The 24,334-nt window shown below is 36.8% G+C and overlaps 2 protein-coding genes across 2 annotated transcripts; one reads left to right on the top strand and one right to left on the bottom strand.

The window, feature by feature from the left end:
• Positions 1 to 3,595, top strand: LOC112797669 (uncharacterized). The gene is made up of 2 exons (XM_025840721.3): positions 1 to 2,966; positions 3,065 to 3,595. The coding sequence occupies exons 1-2, from the start codon at positions 122 to 124 to the stop codon at positions 3,445 to 3,447; spliced, it is 3,228 nt and encodes a 1,075-aa protein (XP_025696506.1). The 5' UTR covers positions 1 to 121; the 3' UTR covers positions 3,448 to 3,595.
• Positions 3,596 to 3,769: 174 nt separating this feature from the next.
• Positions 3,770 to 23,304, bottom strand: LOC112797670 (subtilisin-like protease Glyma18g48580). Its single transcript, XM_025840723.3, has 11 exons — positions 23,008 to 23,304; positions 22,819 to 22,928; positions 20,467 to 20,564; positions 20,212 to 20,367; positions 7,653 to 7,767; positions 7,019 to 7,565; positions 6,843 to 6,937; positions 6,480 to 6,752; positions 6,270 to 6,405; positions 5,962 to 6,178; positions 3,770 to 4,532 (listed from the first exon to the last, which is right to left on the bottom strand). The coding sequence occupies exons 1-11, from the start codon at positions 23,104 to 23,106 to the stop codon at positions 3,988 to 3,990; spliced, it is 2,391 nt and encodes a 796-aa protein (XP_025696508.1). The 5' UTR covers positions 23,107 to 23,304; the 3' UTR covers positions 3,770 to 3,987.
• Between the last annotated feature and the right edge of the window lie 1,030 nt (positions 23,305 to 24,334).

Genomic DNA, 24,334 nt, shown 5'->3' on the forward strand with positions numbered 1-24,334 from the left:
TCTCCCTACGTTATCTCTAGTACTCGTGCTACTCGACTAATTTGCATCACTCATTCATTTATATAATTACTTACAACAACATAGGATGTTCACCAACAACTCTGATTGATTGTCTTGAACCATGCCACCAATAATGTTCCAAAATACTACTATTGTCTTAACATTCCTTTGTGTCCTTATTCTAAAACTCTCTTCAGCTGATCAAAACATTGAAGCAGATGCACTCTTAAAGTGGAAGGCCACACTTGAGAAGCAAAGCCAAGTTATGTTATCATCTTGGAACAACGGCACAAGTCCATGCAGATGGAAAGGGATTCAATGTGACAAATCAAAGTCAATCACAACCATCAATCTTGAAAACTTTGGACTCAAAGGTACACTTCACAGTCTTAGTTTCTCTTCATTCCCCAACCTCATTTCCATAAACATATACAACAACTTGTTCCATGGAACCATTCCACCACAAATTGCTAACGTGTCCAAAGTTAACAGCTTGAACATGTCTTCAAATCTTTTTGATGGTTCTATCCCTAAAGAGTTGTGGACATTGAGCAGTTTACAGAGTCTTGATCTTTCTTTGTGCCATCTAAGTGGATCAATCCCAGGTTCCATTTCGAATTTGGCCAACTTATCATTTCTAGATTTATCTGATAATTACAATCTGTCAGGCCTAATTCCACCTGAGATTGGTAAACTGAACAAACTTGTGTTTCTTGGGATTGGAAACAATCAAATCTCTGGCTCCATTCCCCAAGAAATTGGAATGTTAACAAAGCTTGAGTATCTTGAATTATCAAGAAACACTCTTTCTGGTACTATCCCTTCAACAATTGCTAACATGAGCAGTTTAAATAGGCTTTACCTTGCTAATAACACCTTGTTTGGGCCAATCCCAGATTCCATGTGGAACATGTCTACCTTGTCATGGCTAAACCTTTATAATAACCAACTTTCTGGATCAATCCCTGCTTCAATAGAAAACTTGGTCAATCTGGAGTTACTTGAAATTGAGAAGAACCATTTTTCAGGATCCATTCCTTCCACAATTGGAAACATGACAAAGCTCACCTGGATATGGCTTCGCCACAATAATTTTTCTGGCGAAATTCCTAGCTCCATTGGTAATTTGATCAATTTGATCACCCTTGCTCTTCAAGGAAACAATCTATCAGGAGCTATTCCTGATACAGTTGGAAAGTTGAAAAGCCTATACTCTTTAGAATTGTCTGCCAACAAACTCAGTGGTAGCATTCCACAAGTTATCAATAACCTTACCAACATGGTTTACTTTTTGGTAGAAGAAAATGATCTCTCCGGCCACTTGCCACCTCAAATTTGCTTAGGTGGTTCATTAGGATACTTGATTGCTGGTAACAATCATTTTACTGGTCCAATTCCAAGTAGCTTGAAGAACTGCTCTAATCTTGCTAGAATTAGGTTAGAGTATAACCATTTGGAAGGAGACCTAACACAAGACTTTGGTATGTATCCTAATTTGAAATTCATTGATCTGAGTGACAATAAATTATATGGCCAAATTTCGCCAGATTGGGGGAAGTGCCAAAATCTTGAAAACTTGATAATATCCAACAATAACATTTCTGGTGGCATACCATCAGAAATTGGTGAACTTACCAACTTGGGAAGACTTCACCTTTTCTCCAACCAATTAACTGGAAAGATTCCAAGAGAATTGGGAAATATGAAAAGCCTGCTTGAATTCAAGATCAGTGACAACCATTTCTCAGGAAATATTCCAGCAGAAATAGGACTATTGCATGATCTTCAAATCTTGCACCTTGGAGGAAATGAGTTGAGTGGCAATATACCAAGACAAGTTGTGCAGTTACCCAACTTGTTGGAATTGAACTTGAGCAACAACAAACTACAGGGAAGCATCCCCTCTGACTTCCAGTCGTCGCAGCCTCTGTATTCTCTTGATCTTAGTGGGAATATGTTGCATGGACAAATACCAACAGTGCTTGGAGAGTTGAAACAATTGAAATTGTTGAACCTCTCTCACAACAATCTTTCTGGCACCATTCCATCAAGTTTTAATGGTATGTCAAGCTTGATTTCTGTCAACATATCATACAACCAGTTAGAAGGGCCGCTTCCAGACAATAACCGAGCCTTTCAGAATGCTACGATTGAATCATTGAAAAATAACAAAGGCTTGTGTGGTAATATCACTGGCTTGGTGCCATGCCCAAGCAGCAGTCCTAGCCGTAAAAGTCACAAGGTCATGTTATTGGTATTACTTGTTATATTTGGAGTACTAGTACTTGTGCTTTGTATGGCGGCTGTTTCATTGTACTTTCTTTGTAGAAGTGCTAGAAACAAAGACAACTCAGCTAAAGAAGTGCAACAAGTGGAAGAACACTTTTCCATATGGAGCCATGATGGAAAAATGGCGTTTGAAACTATCATTGAAGCTACCAATAACTTTGATGAGAAACATCTCATTGGAATTGGAGGGCAAGGATCCGTTTACAGGGCTGAGTTGCCTTCAGGAATGGTTGTTGCTGTGAAGAAACTTCATACTGAATCAGATGCAGAGGATAAGTCCAATTTGAAAGCTTTTGAGAATGAAATTGAAGCATTGACAGAAATGAGGCACCGCAACATCATAAAGCTATATGGATTCTGCCAGCATTCTCGGTTCTCTTTTTTGGTTTATGAATTCTTGGAAGGTGGCAGTTTGGATCAAGTATTTGGCAATGAAGCAAAAGCAAGTGCATTTGATTGGATGAAGAGGGTGAATGTGGTTAAAGGAGTTGCTAATGCTTTGTCATACATGCATCATGATTGCAAACCCCCTATGGTTCATCGCGACATATCAAGCAAGAACATTCTATTGGACTCAGAATATGAAGCTCATGTCTCTGACTTTGGGACTGCTAAGTTTTTAAAGCCAGATTCAAATTGGACCACACTTGCAGTCACCTATGGTTATGGAGCTCCAGGTAAGTCCATTATTTTTACCTTTTATTTGTACTTTCTAAATTATATCAGTTTATTACTACACTTTTGTTTTGACTTTAAACTTGAATTATTAATGTAGAGCTAGCTCAGACTATGGAAGTGACAGAGAAATGTGATGTATATAGTTTTGGAGTTCTTAGTTTGGAGATCCTCATGGGAAAGCATCCAGGAGATTTGATCAACTCATTGTTGTCACCATCAACAGCATCAATAACATACAATTTGTTATTGGTTGATGTCATAGATCATAGACCTCCTTATCCTAAGAACTCAATTGTTGGGGAAATCATGTGGATCACAAAGTGGGCACTTGAGTGCTTGAGCCAAAGTCCACAATTTCGGCCAACCATGCATCAAGTTTCTAAAGAGCTTATGATGGGAAAAGCACCTTTACCTGATGACCAATTTCCTATGATCAGGATTGGACAACTCAATGAAGAATGGGAAACTCCACTTATTTGATTGATCTCAAATCGGGGGAGACTCAGTTCAGTGGTTTGTCCCACCAAAGGAGATAGGCTTGTTGAGTCAGAATGCATGAATAAAAGTAAAGCAATGTCATTATTAACTTTTCAATAACAATAGAGGAAAGTTATCGTTAGCGGTTCAATTAGTCCCCATCAAAGAACATACTTTCTGATAACAACAGCATACAAAGAAAAAGTGATCTATCAATGAACTCAATTATTAACTTGGACCCATATAAATTACAGTACATGAAATAGATACCATTGTTCAATTCTTGACGCCTTTTTCACCTTATCAAAATTTTTCAAGCATAATGTTTGGATACTGAAACTTAATCTAAGCTTTTAGATTAATAATTAGATAATAGTACGTACAACAATTTTCACTGCATAGACCAACACACAATTCTTTAAGCGGAAAAATAAATACATGACATACAGATAATCAGATATCAAGCTCGCATGTACCAATAATTATTACAAAAAGAAGACATTATTTCACATATTCTAAGACCCAAATTGAGAAGACTTGTCATCACCTTCGGCGTTGGACTGTGATGGGACTCCTAACTCTGTGTTTTCCATCTGTCCACAACAATTCTCCAAATTGATACTTATAAAGCTTTATCACACTTGAAGCTTGTATAGTAATTCGAAATGTTTTCTTCTCATATATCTTTGTGAAAGTTAATGAGTTGGGCACAATAGTAATTTTGCATCCATCTAATTTGGCAGTTGCATTATATGTGCCTGGGGGACCAACATTGGTGAGTGTACGAGTAACTGTTATCGGACTCAACTTAAGATTTGGCAACGTGATTGAAGGGTAGTTTAAGTCATTAATGCTGTGAGTTCCTTTGCAAGTGAAAGTCCTGTTGAAATTAAGAGCTGAAATGGCTTGTTGATTGTATCCAGAAGCACATAAGAAGTTCAAATAATCGTTAAGGTGCAGATCATAAACAAGTCCCGGCTCTATTGCAAGATTGGGTTGAACATGCCCTGATCCATAATCAAAGGGAGTCGCTAGCTTGTTGTTAAATGCATCTTGAATTGGCTTGTTTGTGTTGTCCTGTGTAGTTGCTGAAGGAGACACATAACAATAGGTAATTTTCTTAAAACAAAAAATACGGAAAAGTCTAGGGGGCTAGCAACTTTGTTAAATTCTGACATAACCAGCAAAGAAATGTGAGCCATTAGATGAAATCTCACATCCATCTCACACCATTAAAATCATCATTGATGACTATTTGATGGCTACAAATCACAAAGTTGCTGCCCCCTAGCATTCCTCCAAAAAATACTACTTATAATATGACATGCATAAATTTTGACACAATTTTTCAGTGCAAAAAATATCATATGATAAGCTAACCACCTTATATTTTTGAAAATGGTATCAATGGCCGTAGGTTGTGAAGACTTGTGAATAGAACAGAGAGAGAACACAGAGATTTAGAAAGATAACTTGATGATCATTATTGTCTTAATTAATTGTAGAGAGTAGAGAGTGATGTACATCATTACATATATGTAAACTATTGTGATTTGTTCATCAAGTTGTGATCTTTAGTTACTAACAATAACAGCCAGCCACTACTGCTAGCTGCAACTGATTCCAACTACTTCTAACAACCTCTAATTACTTTATCAGTCTTCTTATATATCAGTTGACCTCTTATCACCATATTTCTTTTGAATATTTTGGAGAATTTCTTCCCTGCCTATACAATAATTCAGAATATTGGTGGTATTCATTAATTATTTGTCCTTAATAATTACCATGTGTCTATTAACTCAAATTCTAAAATTATTTGGATTTTTTTATTGATTTCTGAAAAATGTGATTTAGTAGTAGTTAATAATTCAAAAAAAAAATATAAAGAACCAAAGTAACTCCCAATAGTTTATATATAACTCTGGGATAATTATAATAGAGTTTAAAACATTGGGTATGTGTATAAATGTTTTGTATATGTTAATGGCCCTAATGGTTAACAAGGTTTGAATGGCTTGGTTAATTATCGGGGACAGGAAGGATAAATGTGAAAGGATCCCGCTAGGGAGACAATAGACTATTTGTACAATGTGTACAATGGGTTATTGAGTTACAAAATAAACATCCTCCATACTATCTAGAATAACCATCCGAGTACTAGGAATAATAAACATCTTCCCAAAAGCTTAAATTAATTTTAGGGTTCACCAAGAATCGAACTCTTGACCTTTTGAATCTAGCACTCTAATACCATGTCATGATACCACTCATCCCAAAAGCTTCAGCTGATGAGAAAAGGTAACACTAATGGTTATATCTCTAATACTCCCTAAATCTCCATTGTACACGTTGTATAAATATTCCATTTGCTCCTCATACTTTCCCAATGTGAAATGATATGTTTATGTTTAATAATTGAAATAAGACGCACATAAAAAACGAAAAAGTTGAAAACATATTTAAATTCAAAGATAAGTGTACAAAATAAATTGAATGAAGGATAAGGGAAATTACCAGTAGTCATGATGGCAGATTTGATAGCTGCTGGACTCCAAGTAGGATGAAGGGTTCGGAGAAGTCCAGCTATACCAGCGGCATGAGGACAAGACATTGAAGTTCCTTGAAGCACATTAAACTTAAACCCACGACGATTATCAGATAGAAGGTCTGATGCACTTGCGAATAATGAATATGATGCAAGTATGTTCACTCCAGGCGCAGTCACATCCGGCTGATGAAAACCACCACAATATCAAGGATTCAGGGGACCATACTATATACAGTTAATAACGAATCAAATGAAGTGAGTATGATAAGACAACCTTGAGTATTGATGGTTGAATCTTATTGGGTCCCCTGGAGGAGAAGGAAGCCATAACTGGAGCTGGCTTTATACCATAAACTGTCGTCGCTGATGAGAACGTCAGTGTCTCATCAGACGAGCTCGATGCAGGAGCCCTGCAATATAAGCATAGTTAACATACATGAGGATATGTAATATGGATATTACTTTGATTGGTATTGACACTTACGTGGCAGTTGTAAAGTAAGTAGGATTTGTAGTTGGTGCAGAAGAGGGAGTGCCGTTTTTATGTGCATCATGATCGCCAACTGTTGACAAAACATGAGGCTCGGCAAGAAGAGTATTCCCATTTTGCTGTTGATTGCGCAAGAACATTCCTTTTGCACCTGCATTCTTCGCTTCTTGGCCCTCTGCAACCGATTTTATTTTACCTTCTCTAAAGCATGACACTATCTTCCCCGTTATTTTCGCTGGGTCAAGTGTTCCTGGCCTACAAAATTGACTGCCACAAAGCAACAAAACAATGACCAAATTAAAAACGATAAGAATTCGTTCAATAACAAGAAATTGCTAATTGTACAGTTGTACTTACGCATCTCGGTTTGACGCATTAGCAAATTTACCAGCTGTAGAATCAATCAGAGGAAAAGCCTGGTTTTGTGGCAAGTTTACGAAAAGACTCGCACCCTAGGTGGAAAAAAATTAAACCGTAATTATTAACTTAAATAATTTATATACGACTCTTGTGTTACTATTATAAATAAATACCTTGATTTGTTGACCGTTAGCAAGAGTGATGGTACTAGTAAAGTCCCTATCAATGGTGCTAGCAGCAATTGTGAATACCCAAGGAGCCACGTTAAGAACGCTTCCTGGTGTGGGTCCATCATTCCCTGCAGACGCAACGAACACAACATTTCTAGAAACTGCATGGAAGGCACCAATGGAGACTTCATCAGTGAAGATATCTTCGGGGTGGACTAAGTACTGGCCACCAGCGGAGAGTGAGATGATGTCAACACCGTCGCTTATGGCCTGGTCTATCGCGGCGAGCACATCGGCGCCATAGCAACTGGCTGAGTCAGTTAGCGACCAACAAACCTTGTAGGATGCAACTCTGGCTCTTGGGGAGCCACCTTTGGCGGTTCCATTGCCAACTCCAAATACGTTGGCACCTGGCACGAAATTGCCGGCAGCCGTTGATAGAGTGTGGGTCCCATGACCCACAAAGTCGCGCGCTGTGAGTAGCAATGGGTTTAACTTGCCGTTGTAGACCTGGAAGGCAGTGTTGTAAAATCTTGCTCCTATTAACTTCCTGTTTATACAATCCACCTATCGTAGTTAAGTTTATTCATTTCATTGCAGTGAGCATAAATTACATAACTATTATTTTGATCATAACCTGTTACAAGGGTTTCCCTTGTTATCGGGTATTTGGCAAACGTTACCCCCGCGCCATTTTGATGGGACGGGGCCGTATCCCCTGTCACCGAAACTCTTCAATTCTGGCCAAACTCCTGCTCAAGGTGAAACAGTTACACTAGAGACACTATTAGTGAATTTGGATATATATTTTTAGGTGGTTTCTACTCAACTTCCTCTAAATTAACATGTAAATTATTCGACACATTTTAATTGGATGTTTAATTTTAATTGGAGTTAATTTAACCCAATAAAAATTAACATCTTAACTAAAATAGGATCATTTTGTAATTAAATATTTTTTTAAGATGGATGATTATATAATTTTTGTAAAAATTAAAAAGTAAATTTATATGTTTTTTACCAAATTAGTATTAAATTATTAATTTGATTCGTTCTACCCTTCAATTGAAGAACACCTCCCTTGGAGGGTGAAGAACATTTCCTCTCTTCCACTGTTGTTTTTTACTCAAATTCATTCCTGCTAAGTTTTGCCTTCACCTTTTTAATTTTTTTCATTTTAGTTATTTTAGAAAATTTATACATGTATTTGATTGGAACGCAATTTATGCACCTTCAATAGTAGATTTTCAGTTAAACAAAATTTATGGGACAGAACTAGATATTTAGCCTCTATAGAGTGTAAAGACTCGGATCTTTTTAGAAGACTTCCTTACTTACATATATTGTGAGATTCACTGGTTGCTTTTTTTTCTTTTTGTTTTTTTTTTCTTTTGTAAGTCAGGCCTGTTATTCTTCCATCTTGTGTCATTCTTCCCATATTAATGATACATTTTTTTTCAAATATGATATAATTTCTTATCACAAATGCTTACAATTCTAAAATATAATAGAAATATGATAAACCAAGAGTGGACCAGGAAGTTGAAACTTACGAACCTAAATTGATAAGATTCATTGAAACTAGACATCAAATATTATTCACTCATTAAAAGTACAGTATGCCCTAGGTTTGGTCTTACTGCTTTCACTGCATCAACTAATGTCTTTCCTAAATTAAAGTTTTTTGGAAGTATGATTTGGAAAAGAATCATAGATTTAATTTTTAATATTTTAATAAATTATACAATTATCTATTTTGGACTCTAATTTAATTTTAAAATAGTTTAACCATAGTTAACATAATAATAATAATGTTACGGCCTGGCCCAAAGGGAACCTGGGCCGACCCGACCCACTAACCACCCGACCAAAACGGTTGGGTGATACGCCCATACCTGACCCGAACATGTGTCCGGGACAGCTGATCACCACAGCTGTGCGAGGAAGTCTCGCAGAAAGAGGGTCCTGCCCTTGGGGACCCGCATCTGACACAGTATATAAGAGGAGGGTCCTGCCCCTCCCCCAAGGTACGTTACACATTTCACCTAACCCATTTCTCACCTGCACACTAACTGACTAGAGCGTCGGATTGTCTTTGCAGGTGACACCCCCTCCTTCCACAACGAGAGCTCGGCTACCCGGTAGACCGGATCCAAGCACGATCGTGATCGAAGCGTCCCCAGTTCCACATATTCCACCCGAACTGTCCGGTAACCGCACAACCGAACATTGGCACCGTCTGTGGGGATTCCTAAATGGACGTCGTGCCGGGCGCTGGAGACCAAGGCCGAGGAGCCAGAGCAGAGGGGGCAGCCTTCGTCGCCTCGCCAAGAGAACGGCAAAGGTCCCCCCGACAACGCACTGAACCACACACAAAGACGCGACCCTTCGGAGGAACTGGCGGCGACAGCGCCAGAATAATGCAGGAGCTACGCCACAAGGTCCAGAACCTGGAACGGCAGCTGGCCGACCAGGAGCACGACCAACGAACCACTGATCCCAGCTACTCCCCATCTCTTGAAAGCCGAGAGAGAGACTCCCACCGAAGTTGTCTACGACACGCCTCCGCATCCCGAACGGAAGCGGAGAGCACTCGAGAAGAGTCACCCATCCCGAGAAGACGAAATGACACAATCATCTACTCCCGAGGCAAGGAAACGCGCTACACGGGACGAGATCGCCAAGACGGGGAAGAGAGGTCCGAGAGGACACGGCGACCCGTAATAATGGGTGCCACCCCATTCCATCGATCCATCCTCGAAGTTCGGTTGCCGAAGCACTTCGACAAACCAACGGACATGAGGTACGATGGAACCCAAGACCCTCTGAAACACCTCACAGCCTTCGAAGCTAGGATGAATCTGGAGGGAGTAGGGGACGAGGTGAGGTGCCGAGCCTTCCCGGTGATCCTGGCAGGACCCGCGATCAGATGGTTTAACGGCCTCCCACAGGGGTCCATCTATGGGTTTTCGGACATCAGCCGTGCCTTCCTAGCCCAATTCACAACACGAATAGCAAAGGCAAAGCACCCGATCAACCTTTTGGGGATAACCTAGAGATAGGGAGAGCCGACCAGAAAATACCTGGACCGGTTCAACGACGAATGCTTGAAAATTGACGGCCTAACCGATTCGGTGGCCAGCCTTTGTCTGACGAACGGCCTCTTCAACGAGGACTTTCGAAAGCACCTTACCACGAAACCAGTTTGGACGATGCACGAGATCCAAACGGTAGCCAAGGAGTACATAAATGATGAGGAAGTCAGCCAAGTCGTGGCTGCCAATAAACGGCACTCCGGCTACAACCAACCTAGGCAACAAGGTAATGGAGAAAGACAAAAAGAACGAGCCAGGGAAGGAGCGCCGAGCAAGGCACCTAGGCCATTCCCCCGGGGCGGGAAATTCACCAACTACACTCCGCTCACTCTTCCCATCATGGAAGTTTATCAGCAAAATGCCAAGAAAGGAATCCTGCCGAAGCCCCGACCACTTAAGGACCGTACGGGGGAAAACAAGAACTTCTATTGTGACTATCACAAGGGCTATGGTCACCAAACACAGGACTGTTTTGACCTGAAAGATGCACTAGAACAAGCAATAAGGGAGGGTAAACTAACATAATTCTCCCATCTTATAAGGGAGCTGAGGAGGCGTCATCGCGACCAAGACGAAGAAGGCAAAACCCGGTCGGCAAAGCGGCGACAAGAGCCAGAAAACAGAGATCACGGCCTCACCGTGATAAACGTAGTGACAGCCAAAAACGCCGCGCCAAGGTCACGATCGGCGCACAAGAAAGATGCCAAGGTCTTGGCGGTCTCCTCCTCGCTGGTGCAAAGCTCTAAGAAGCCCCCTTCCATCTCTTTCGGCCCGGAAGACCAGTGGTTTGACGAGGCCCCTGAAAACCCACCCATGGTCATCACGGCCAGAGTGGGAACCGGTCTCGTCAAACGAATCCTTGTCGACACAGGGGCAGACTCGAACATCATGTTCCGCAACGTGTTTGACGCACTGGGGCTAAGGGACGCCGACCTGTCGACTCACCAGCACGAGGTCATCGGGTTGGGTGACCACTTCATCAAACCTGATGGAGTAATATCCCTGCCGGTCTCAGTGGGACAGGCTCAAGGCCGAAAATCGGCGATGGCCGAGTTCGTGGTCCTCCGAGATTCCACCGCCTACAACATCATCTTGGGAAGGAAGACGATTAACGATGTTGAAGCGATAATCAACAAAAAGCTGCTAGTCATGAAGTTTGTTATCGATGACGGATCTATAGGGTCCATAAGAGGAGACCTTGAGACGGCAGTCGCTTGCGACAACGCCAGCCTCTCCCTAAGAAAGAAATCCAAAGAGGCGTCTGGGGTGTTCCTAGCTGACCTGGACGCCAGAGTAGACGACAAACCCAGACCGGAACCAGAGGGGGACCTGGAAAAATTCATGGTCGGCGACACGGAGAAAAAATTCACGTTTGTCAACAGGAATCTCTCACATGAATTGAAGGAGCCCTTGGTAGAAATGATCAGGGCCAATGGGGATTTGTTTGCCTGGACACCGGCCGACATGCCGGGCATAGACCCCGAAATTATGTCACACCACCTGGCCGTCAAGTCGGAAGCACCCCGGTAGCCCAGCGGAGGAGAAAGATGTCGCGGGAGAGGGCAGAGGAGGTGGCCAGGCAGACGGCCAACCTCCTAGAAGCAGGTTTCATACGAGAACTAGACTACTCGACATGGCTCTCGAATGTAGTTCTAGTAAAAAAGCACAGCGGCAAATGGAGAATGTGCGTAGACTACTCCGACCTTAACAAGGCATGCCCTAAAGATTGTTTCCCCCTCCCTAACATAGACGCACTCGTCGACGCTACGGCGGGCTACCGTTATCTGAGCTTCATGAACGCCTACTCCGGCTACAATCAGATACCGATGCACCGTCTCGACGAGGACAAAACAGCGTTTATAACGCCGGGGGGAACCTTCTGTTATAAGGTGATGTCATTTGGCCTAAAAAACGCTGGGGCAACATACCAAAGGCTGATGAACAAGATATTCCACGACCTCATAGGCAAGACAGTGGAAGTCTATGTAGACGACATCCTCGCAAAAACAACGCGACCCGACGACCTCTTGAATGACCTGGCAAATGTATTCGCGTCTCTCTGACAACACGGCATAAGGCTCAATCCCCTCAAATGTGCCTTCGCCATGGAAGCTGGAAAGTTCCTAGAATTCATGATAACCCAAAGAGGGGTAGAAGCTAACCCGGAGAAATGCCAAGCGATACTCCAGATGAAGAGCCCGGGTTGTATCAAGGACGTCTAGAGATTGGCAGGGCGACTGACCTCGTTATCCCGTTTTCTCGGAGCTTCGGCGACAAAGGCCCTGCCCTTCTTTAACCTCATGAAGAAAGGGATAGCATTCGAATGGACGCCCGCATGCGAGGAAGCCTTTAGGCACTTCAAGGAAATCCTGGCGGCACCCCCTATGCTCGGAAAGCCAAAGGCCGGAGAGCCATTATACCTATACCTCGCCATAACAGGAGAAGCCCTGGCTGCAGTTCTAGTGCGAGAAGAAGGGAGGGCTCAACAACCAGTCTATTTCGTGAGCAGAGCCCTACAAGGGGCAGAACTAAGGTACAGCAAACTGGAAAAGCTAGCTCTGGCACTCTTGACCTCTTCACGGAGGTTAAAACAATACTTCCAAGGTCACTAGGTTGTCGTAAGAACGGACCAGGGAATCCGACAAGTACTTTAAAAACCCGATTTGGCGGGAAGGATGATGACTTGGTCCATTGAACTTTCCCAATACGACATACGATACGAACCCCGGCAAGCAATCAAGGCGCAAGCAATGGCTGATTTTCTAGTAGAAGTAACGGGAGATCCTACCGAAGAAACGAGCGCATGGTGGAAGCTCCATGTGGACGGAGCCTCCAACTAGACATCCGGGGGCGCCGGGATCATTCTGGAAAGCCCAGCTGGGGTCGTATACGAGCAGTCAATCAGGTTTGAATTTCCCGTCTCGAACAATCAAGTAGAATACGAAGTCCTCATAGGGGGCTTAGCCATAGCAACGGAAGTCGGAGCAACGAGGTTGGAAATATGCAGCGATTTACAAGTCGTCACCTCCCAAGTAAACGGGAGCTATCAAGCCAGAGACTCATTATTACAAAAGTACTTGGAAAAAGTCAAGGATTTGAGCCAAAAGTTTGAAGAGGTCACGATCCACCACGTGCTCAGAGAAAGGAACACACGGGCAGATCTCCTATCAAAACTGGCCAGCACCAAACCGGGAGAAGATAATCGATCTCTCATCCAAGGTATGATGAGGGAGCCGGCGGTCACTCTGCACCTATCAAGGCTAGGCCCCTCATGGATGGACCCCATCACCAGCTTCTTAGAAAACGGCAAACTTCCCGACATAAGTTACACTCAGTCTATTCCGCAACTAAGGCTAAACACGGTTAAAAATGATAAGACCCAAACAAAGTTACTCTAGAATGGCAACCCCCCTAACACACCTACTTAGGACCTAAGATCAGCCATCATGCAAGATAAACATACGGCATGCACAAAAAGGAAGTAATGGCAGAAGCAAAAGAATAATAAGAAGACGAAAGAAATTACCTGCACTGATAGCAAAAATTCGAAAGGAAAGCAACAACAACGCCCCGGAACTAATGAGGGAGAAGAAGATGGAGGTTGGCAGAATCGGATGCGAAGAGATAATCGTCAAATGAATCCCAAAGGCATTGCAAAACAGTTTTAAAACCACCACCAAAAGGAGCGCGAAAGCCGAGGGGCATATTAGTCTTTGCACCAAGGGTTTTAAAACCCATTATGAGCATTTAATGCTCCACATGAAGAACGAGGCGATAACCGATCGCCCCAGCAACAAACAGACACGCGCGCAAGAGGGGCGTCCCCTCCACGGACGGCCGGCTTGGCGACAACGCATGAGGTCAAAAACAACACGCCCCCAACAGCCCACGCGGCTGTTGCCGACGCGTCGGGGGCACTGTTACGGCCTGACCCAAAGGGAACCTGGGCCGACCCGACCCACTAACCACCCGATCAAAACGGTCGAGTGATACGCCCATACCCGACCCGAACACGTGTCCGGGACAGCTGATCACCACAGCTGTGCGAGGAAGTTTCGCAGAAAGAGGGTCCTGCCCTTGTGCGACACAGTATATAAGGGGAGGGTCCTACCCCTCCCCCAAGGTACGTCACACATTCCACCTAACCCATTTCTCACCTGCACACTAATTGACTAGAGCGTCGGAGTGTCTTTGCAGGTGACACCCCCTTCTTCCACAACGAGAGCTCGACTATCCGGTAGACCGGATCCAAACACGATCGTGATCGAAGCGTCTCCAGTCCCACATATTCCACCCGAACCGTCCGGTAACCGCACAACCGAACAAATAATCAATTAAAAAATGACATATTACAAAAAGTAATTTACATATTATTATAAAAATGGTACAATAGAATTTACCATATCTTTATATTTCGATTCTAAGACTCTAAATTTTATCGTGACGTTCCCATACGTGCAATGATAATGCCATAGAATTTAAGAACAATCGTACAATGACACAATGGAAATTAAAATAGTGATTTTTAACTAATATATGAAACAAATTATTTTAATACTATCTTTTAGTAGTTAATAATAAAATAATAAATTGTTAATTATATGAGAGTCACGCTGAAAACGTCTTTATATAAAGATATTTTTTAATAATTAAAATTTAACACATATAATCGATTAAATCGTGTTATTTTTGTCAAAATTTTAACCGAAAAAATGGTGAATCAAATCTTAAACTGATCTAAATTAATATTATTTTTATAAAAAAATGACTACAATACCTTTATTATAGAGAATGATTAAAATACTCTTATTATATATATATATATATATATATATATATTAATTTTAAAAATTCTAAATCTTAACCCTACGATAGATAAATAAAGGACTAAAATTTAGAATTCTCAAAATTAATATATATAATAGAAGTATTTTAGTTATTTTCTATAATAGGGTATTGTAGTTATTTTCTATAAAAAATAATATTAATTTAGATCAGTTCAAGATTTGATTCACCATTTTTCGGTCAAATCAATTTGTCTAGCCTAATTTTGACAAAAATAACACGATTTAATCGATTATATGTGTTAAATTTTAATTATTAAAAAATATCTTTATATAAAGACGTTTTCATCGTCTTTATCCAAGTGACTCCCTAATTATATAGTTATGTAGTGATTATTATCGAAATATGTTAATTGTAAAACCCGATTTATTAATAAATAATTAACTAATAAATTAATTATGAATTAAGAAATTAAAAAATTAAATTTTATAATTTAAAAAATAAAAATATTTATAATCTAATTTAAAACATAAATTTTAAAGATTATGACAAAAAATCAGACTAACAGAGTAAAGCAAGTGAATCGGACTAAAGTGGATTCAAGCCCACTGTATAAATACCCCACTTCAACACAAAAATTAGTAAACCACCATTTACCCACATTGAGAGAGTGAGGAACGGTGATAAAGAGAGAAGAGAGAGAAAAAAAATAATTTAGTGACACTATTTACTTCCAATTTCAGTTGTTCATAATTTTTTATTCGAAGTTTTGATTGACTAGTTGTTTGTGGTCATGCGTTCGTCTCGAAATTTTCTTCCATGTGTGTGTAAAATTGGTAATATTAGAGTTGTTGGGTGATTTGGTACATTTTGGGAGCTTGGATCGATCTTAGAGCTGTTGATTGAGGTTCAATTGGTGTTAGACAAGTTTGGTTTGACCGAAAAGGAAAGAAAATAAAAAATTTAGAAATTGCTGCCATTAAGATACGAATTTAAATTTTGGATAGACATTATGTAAAGTTATATGAATGTCTAGGTTAATTGCCCCTAGGATAGGATTGGATTAAAATTGGATTGTCTTGTGATTAGTTGAATGAATGTGTTTGATTCAATTGGTTACGATATTGGGAACTGTGTGGTGATTGAGTAATATTAATGTTTATATGAATGAATGGGACATAAGTTCTGATATTATTGATTATATTGATAATTGATGTGGGTGTTGGGCCTGAAGTCGTCATAGGGTGAGAAAATTTCTTATGAGATAAGTGAAGGTAAGCGGTGTGAATTATTGAATGGAATAATTGTTGACAATGTGGTTGTGAGTATGTGTGTGATAAAGATTGGAGTTGAAATGGTTAATTTGGTATAACAAATGGTTAGGAAAGATAGGAAATTGATAAATATATGTTGAATTGCTAATTGAATATTGTGCCGAATAATGGTAAATTGGGTTGGTTAAGAATTAATCATGGAATTATAAATGAAAATGTTTGAATGAATTGAATAACTTAAGTGTTGGAACAATTAAAAGGTAATCGAGGAGTGTTTGATACTGTGTAAGAGTGTTTGGTATTGAATTGGTGTGGTTGATTTAAAATTGAGTGGGAGCTTTGAAACTAGTGGACTTGACAAATTTTTGGGTAAAAAATATGCTTTTTTTAACCAACTTTGACGTGTTGTGACTTAACTTTTGGACCCTCAAATTTTGTGAAACTTCTCTTAAATAAAATTTGGGCTTGAGTAGTTTACAACGTTTGAAAAACGGATAAAAAATGAATTTTAACGAAAACATTATGCATATTTGAAGTTTAGGGTTAAAAATTGAATTTTGCAGAAGTTGCAAAAAATTGAGGTCATGCGTACGCATGATGTGTGTTACAAAAGTGAAAGAATTTTGTACGAATATTGTGTGCATACTATGTATATGTACAAAAGTAAAGTAATATGTACACATGACTCATGCATACGCACAACTTGCCTTTTACAAATGTATTTTTTTCGTGCGCGTTTCACGCATACGCACAAAAGGGATTCATGCGTACACACGAGACATGCGTACACATGATTATCCTGTTTTTTAACAAATGCTTTTTTTAACTGTTTTTTCCTATTCAATATGCTTTTTCACCTCTGTAACCTCTGTTTAAGGTCTGATAGCTAGTTTTTAGACTTTGAAATAAGAGCGAACATATGGAGAGAGTTAGATTGATATTAAGAAAGATTTGTAAAGTGAATAATTGAATTAATGAGGCATTGATTATACTAAATGAGATGATGGTGATGGTGATCAGGTGTATAGTTAAGGACATTTGAAATGTTGAGTGATGATTTAGAGGATAGATGAGTAATTCCTATTCGAGTTGTGATTTTGAGGATAGATGAGTAATCCCTATCCGAGTTATGATTTTGAGGATAGATGAGTAATTCCTATTCGAGTCATGGCCTAAGAATAGATGACTAATCCCTATCCGGATTATGGTTGAGGCATCTGCCTGAGTGGATGAGTAATGCCTATTCCGAGTTGTAGTGAAACACCGGCATGGGTAGACGAGTAATACATACATATTCTGTGTTGTGGTGTTCCATATCTGGGTTAGCTATTAGAAGTGTTGGGATTGGCTGTATAACTGACAGGTGAGTTCAGTAGCCATAGGACAGACATGCATCATTTGCATTTGTATGATTTATTTGGGTGTGCTTTTTTGGTTTTTGGCTTGCTTACTTGATTAACTGTATTTATATGCTACTTGATCTAATTGCATTATCTGTTATCTCTATCTGTGTATTCTTTATACTGTCTTGTATGTGTTTGCATAATTAAGAGGTTTCTCATGCTGGCAATGATAATGCTGAGGACTATTTTTTTTTTAATGAAATGCGAATGATTGAGTGATTGAAGGACGCTGAATGAGTATTAATTGATATATAAGTTTCCTGGGTAGATGCAAGAGTAGTGGCTCATCTCACTTACTTTGAATTGAGATTTGATGAGAACTGATATAGAATTATGAAATGTGGGCAGTTATAAAATAGAGAGAGATGATGATTTATATTGGAGAGAACTGAGATTTATTAGAGTACTAGTATGACTAATGATGATAATTGATATCTTTGGAGATTGATATGTTGTTGATAATAGTTGTAGAGACTATAGAACCGGACGGGTTTAATACTTGAACGAATAATAATGATATTGAGAGAATTAATAACTTAATGTTAGGGAGAAACGAGATTAGAGATTATTAATAAGGGCTGAAACTTAATTTGTTTATTCTGTTTGGATTAGAAAAAATTCTATACTTGAACCTTGAATGATCGGAATTTAGGATTGTCTAGTAAAGGGTCTTGTAAAGAATGATGTTCTCATCCATTTTAAAAATTTCTACTTTACAGGTATCGGATGTGACGTACTTCGCTGAACGTACATGATCTGTTTTTGGGAAGCAAAAATTTTCTTTAAAATTTATTTTTTGTACTTAGATTTTATATATGTGTTCTCTACTTTTGTATTTTTCTTGTATATCTCTCTTAGAGATTGATTTTAAAAAAATAAGATTTATGTTTATGTTTACTTTTAGGGTTATATATATATATACTCTAACTAGTCTCTACTTCGCAGGCCGAGACTCAGGACTTGATATATATCTCCTTTAGAATTTCTATGTATATATTTTTTTGTCTCGTTGGTTTTGTTTACAAGATGTTTATGATTTTTGACGTTTTTGAGAATGTTGCATTTTTGTTCTGCCATATTTTTTAAGGACTCTTAGCTAAATTATTCTCGTTTAAATACTATATATGTGTATATTTTAGTTTTAGATATCGTAATATTTTACTATCTTTGATTTATAATCTAAACATAAAATTTTGTGTGATAAAGTGTTTCATTAATTAAATTTTTAACCTTCCTAAATCATATATCATCGAGATTATATTAGAAGAAAAAAGTGTACCACTATTAATTTTCTTATATCCAAGTTTCTAACTCTAAATCAATATATATATAACTTAGCTTCAACTGATCATGTTTTGGCAATACATATATTATGTTTATTATTGTTACTATATACTAGTCTACTGCTACTACTACGTATACGCCAGGCACGGTGAATAGCGGCCAAGATTTGGAGGCCACACACCTCGCCGCCGCAAAGCATGCTGGGGAAAGCAGAACTCCTTTGCGTGCCACGATCATCAGCGGCGACTCCACCAAAAACGCCGCAATCGCCTATGTGAGGCACGGTAAATAGCGGCGAAGATCTGGAGGCCACACACCTTGCCGCCGCGAAATATGCTGGGAAAGCAGAACTCCTTCGCGTGTCTTATCATCAGCGGCGACTCCATCACAAAACGCCGCCAGGTGAGGATCCAATCTTAAGCAATCTAATTTTTGTTTTGCCCCCTTTTTTTCTTATAACCCTGAGTTGATTCCCCCCAAATTTCAAGAAAACCCGCGAAGAGTAACTGGTAGCCCGCGAAGCACACCCATTGCTGCAATTCCAAAACAAGGTTGTGAAGGCAGGACTCCTTCGCGGGCCACAAATCAGCGGCGATTGCATCACAAAACGCCACCAGGTGAGGATTTGTTAACTCAATTTCTTCTTTCCGCCTTTTTAAGTTCTCCTATAAATTCTAATTCATTCTTCCCCAAATTAATCAGAACCCCGCGAAGAGTCATTGGAAGCGCGCGAACTCTGCTGCCGTCGCTGCTCCACTACTACTACTATTACATACTATTACAGGGCGTCCTTTCTTTTGGCTTTAAGCCAGCAAGGAAATGAGCAAGCACATGTATCCTGCCGCTTGAGCTAAAACGACTTGAGCTATATATAAATATTAATATTAGATGAATTATATAAGTATTAATGTTTTTATATATCTTTATTTTGATATAAAAAAATAGGAATGTAAAAAAATAAGTAGAATTTATTATTTTTGGTTAGTAGTTAGTCGATAATATTTTAAAATGTGGATTAAAATTTAAAAATATATTATTAGATTACTAAATTAAAAAAATTAGATTAATGACTAAAATAATAAATTCTGTTTACTCTTAATTTTTTTAAAAAAAATATTTGCTAAAGGACATAAAAATTTATCTTTTATATTAAAAAATTATAAAAAAAGAAGTCTAGAAAAATGATAAAAACATCATCATTGTTCTTAAAATTGATTCTATATATATCATGGCCCATAGTCACGGGGAATCTTGTTCTCGGAAGATATAATAATGTAAATTAATCCGTACGGATTGGATTATAATAATATGCAGAGGATGCAGTAGATGTAGATAGATTAGAAAAGCTTAATTACCTGTGTCAATGTTAGCAATGATTGTATTTTCACCAAATCTTCCCTTCCTCCATGCCAAGTTGCCATCATTTCTGTTTAGTCCAAGAAATTCCCACGATCGAGTTGTGTGCAAGTTGTGCTTTTTTGTCAAGAATACAGACACCACATTTGGTTTTTCTGGCCCGGTATTCCAAACATACAAATTTAGATGACTAGCTTCAGCGAACCAAAATTAAACTACATATGATTGGGAGTATATAGAAGCATTATTCTCACTTGTAATATGTGCTGCTTCTTCCTCTTCAAGCAGGGCAGCAAAGCCATTTATGTGTTTATTATACGAGTATATAATGGCCTCTTTTGCTTTCTCATGGCTGTCACATTTTAGAAAAATATTAAGACTTAATATTTCTAATATATTAAAATAAAGAGTTCATTAGTATTGGTTTAAATTAAAAAATATATAAAAAATGGTTAAAGTTAATTTCTTTTTAATTTAGTTAATATATATTCTAAAGGCACATGATAAATTTAGTATTAATAAAATATTTTAAATTATTTCTTTTAATAAATATAAAATAAATATATTAAAAATTAAATTTTTATATTTTAAAATTTTTAATTTATAATCTTGACATATGTTCTTAAAATATAAAATAGATAAACTCATATTATCTTTTACATAAGGGGGATGCTCCCATAAAGATGCATCAAATGTCTTTTTTTAAAGATGTTTTTTAATAATTAAAATTTAACACATATAATCACTTAAATTGTGTTATTTTTGTCAAAATTAGGTCAAATAAATTAATTTGACCGAAAAATAGTAAATCAAAATTTGAATCGGTCTAAATTAATATTTTTATAAAAAATAACTATAATACCCTTATTATATAAAATGACTAAAATACCTTATTATATATTAATTTTAAAAATTTTAAATTCTAGACTTTTTTTTCTTTGTCGTTACAGGGTTAGAATTTAAACTTTTCAATATATATATATATATATATATATATATATATATATATATATATATATATAATAGGAATATTTTAGTTATGTTTTATAATAGGGATATTGTAGTAATTTTTTATAAAAAATATTAATTTATACCAATTCAAAATTTAATTTATTAATTTTTTTGTTAAACTGATTTGTCCAGTCTAACTTTTAATAAAAAAAATAATACAGTTTAATTGATTATATGTATTAAATATTAATTTTTAAAAAACATCTTTAAAAAAAGACGTTTTTGACATCTTTATTTAAGTGGCTCCCTTTACATAATAATCAATTGTTTGTGTTTTCCGTTTCATGTTTTAGCTTTCCATAGAATTTAATGGATTATATATATAAACTTAAATTTACTAAACCGCCTGCCGGTACTACAATTCCGTTAGTCTCATATAAATGTTCACCTGCATATCAACCTTTAATTTAGATTAAAGGTTGTTAACTCAAAAGATATGTTTAGTAAAGTTTCATCTTTCTAACATATATCCAATCGTACATGACTAAAGATAAAGCGCATGCTATTATGAGTATAGTTATAATGGATACGATTATGTTATATGTATATTAAAATTAGATATTAATATAAAATATATATTAAAATATAAATATATATTAAAAATAAATTAAATTATATATATATAAATATATTAATAGTTGATTTTGATATATTAATAATATTTTTGTAATAGATAAAATGACTATACAATTTTCATAATACTTAAAAAGAATATTGGAATTAAAATAATATTTTTTAATAATTGAAAACACTTTTTGATATTGTTTAGATATAAGAAAATAAGAGAAAAAAATAGAAAAAAAAAAGATTTTTATGCATTGGCCTATAATTTAGCTAAATTTAAAATGAATAACCGATTTATTCTTACTTGATCTTAAAGAGTTTGGACACAGCGATATGAGTTCAGTTTTACTTATCACTCTTAAAAGTGAAATTATTCTAAAAGTTAGTTATCTATTCTACTATAAATACATTGACACTCTTAGCTATATTCGAAATCTAATCTTAAAGCTCAAGTCGGATACTGTCTTAGAAGGAGTTTAAATTTCATGTTCAGGTCCAAATCACCGTTTCAAATAATCCTTAGAAAAAAAAAATAAATTTTTCCTGTGTTGTTTAGATAAAAAAAAAAAGAATTTTTATTTTGTTTAGATAAAAAAAATAAAAAAATTATAATAAAATAAAATTATATTAATACTATTATCTATATTATATATAAATTATAATTTATTATTATTTTTTTTATGTTACACAGAAAATAAATTTATAATTTGTTAACTTTTTGTCAGTTTTCTTTACATAATTGAGGAAAAATTTTAAATATGGGCTCTACGTCACTTTTTTTTCTCTTTCACCAACTTTCTCTTCTCATCCGTCCAATCAAAGAAAAATTTATTTTTTTATTCATTTTTCTTCTTTACATCTTCTTTCCTCCCAATTTCCTTTGATCTAAACATAATGTTAATTTAAAAGATAAAATAAAAAATTTGTAAAATAATAAAAATATAATCTTAAATAATATTTAAAAAAATGATATAATTATCAAAATAACGATAACCACCCATATTTAAGCTAAATATAAATATAAACCATACCTTCCCAAGACTGAAGCTAATAAATCGAAGTGAGAATTTGTAGCGGCATCAAGGTCAACAGATGTAGGGCTGGGACCATGAGAATGTGCTCCCAAGTATACAATGTAGCACTGATCAAGCAACATACAGGTTGAAAAAAGTTCAACGCTGGAAGAGGGGGGAGGAATTCATCAAGAGGAGCAAACCTACCTTTTTGGTGTCGGTGCCGTGAACAACTTCCGGCAAGAATGGCAGAAGAAGAAACCATGTAGCAATGATGAGGGGAAGGTAAAAGCTGGAAGTGGCCATGTGTTTTCTGTTTTGCTTCTCAAATGTAGTATTATGTGGGAATTGAATTGCTTGGCAGCCACCGCATACAGTACAATTTATAGAGCATCATTGTCCATTTGTCCTTTTCAACTTGATTCCATTCTGTTCAACCATTGTTAGATGAGATCCGGTTTATATATTTAATATTTTTGACTAAAACATTAAAATAATTAGTTTACACATAGTCGTCTGATCTATGCTAGGTTTAACCCGCCAACTCCCCTTCGTCATTTGTGCTAATCTCCGGGTATGTATATCGTAACATATATTTTATATTAATAATTAATTTTAGTAGTTAATTTTAATATAAATGTAATATAGTTAGTATATATTAGCATCTAATTTTAAATTGCTCCGAGTTAATAATTTAATAGTTCAGGCAAGACTCGATTTTTATTCGTTAATATCAACTAATATTTTTAAATTATTTTTATTTTAAATTTTAAAATTTAAATTTTAAGTTTTAAATTTTAATTATAAATTTTAAATTTTTCAAAAATTAAAAATAAAAAATAATTTTAATTACAATAAAAAAATAGACTAATATAAACTAATTAAAAATTATTTTTCCATAGTTATTCACAATGGAAATGTGAAACATAGCATGATCTAGAAGACAAAACAATTTACAAATAGGCCAATATATTCAGAAATCAAAGATAGAAGTACAGATTTTGATTCGCAAAACCATAATATGGAATGGACTCTCCTTTTCCTATGTACTAGTGAAAGGACCCGTGTGAAAAAGTTACATGCAAAACTTCCTGAAATGACATCAAGAAACATTGTTAAAAACCTCCGTGAATACCACATTTATTGTACTAGATTGTTAAAACTCAATTTACACGAATTAAAACTCAAATAATCAACTCCGTTTCCCTTATATTAAAGCACGAATTCTCCCATGCTTTCCAAGAAGTAATGGTAGGGCATGGATTTTTTTCATTTATAAAATAAAATAAATAAATATTTTTTTAAAAATATATTTTTTTATTTTTAAAAACTCGATTTTTTTTTGTTTAGATTAATAGCAAGTTCGCTGTCCTCTAGAAAACTCTATGATGAATTCGACACACTATATAAATTGGTGGGACCATTTTGGCTGGTCATTTTCTTTTTCTATTCTCTCTTCCAAATTTTTTCTGTTACTTTTTTCTGCCTTTTCGACATCCGTGAAGTTTGGTGTCGACGATTATCTCAGTTCCAG

This window comes from Arachis hypogaea, chromosome 4 (assembly GCF_003086295.3).
Source record: "Arachis hypogaea cultivar Tifrunner chromosome 4, arahy.Tifrunner.gnm2.J5K5, whole genome shotgun sequence".
NCBI classification, from domain to species: domain Eukaryota; kingdom Viridiplantae; phylum Streptophyta; class Magnoliopsida; order Fabales; family Fabaceae; genus Arachis; species Arachis hypogaea.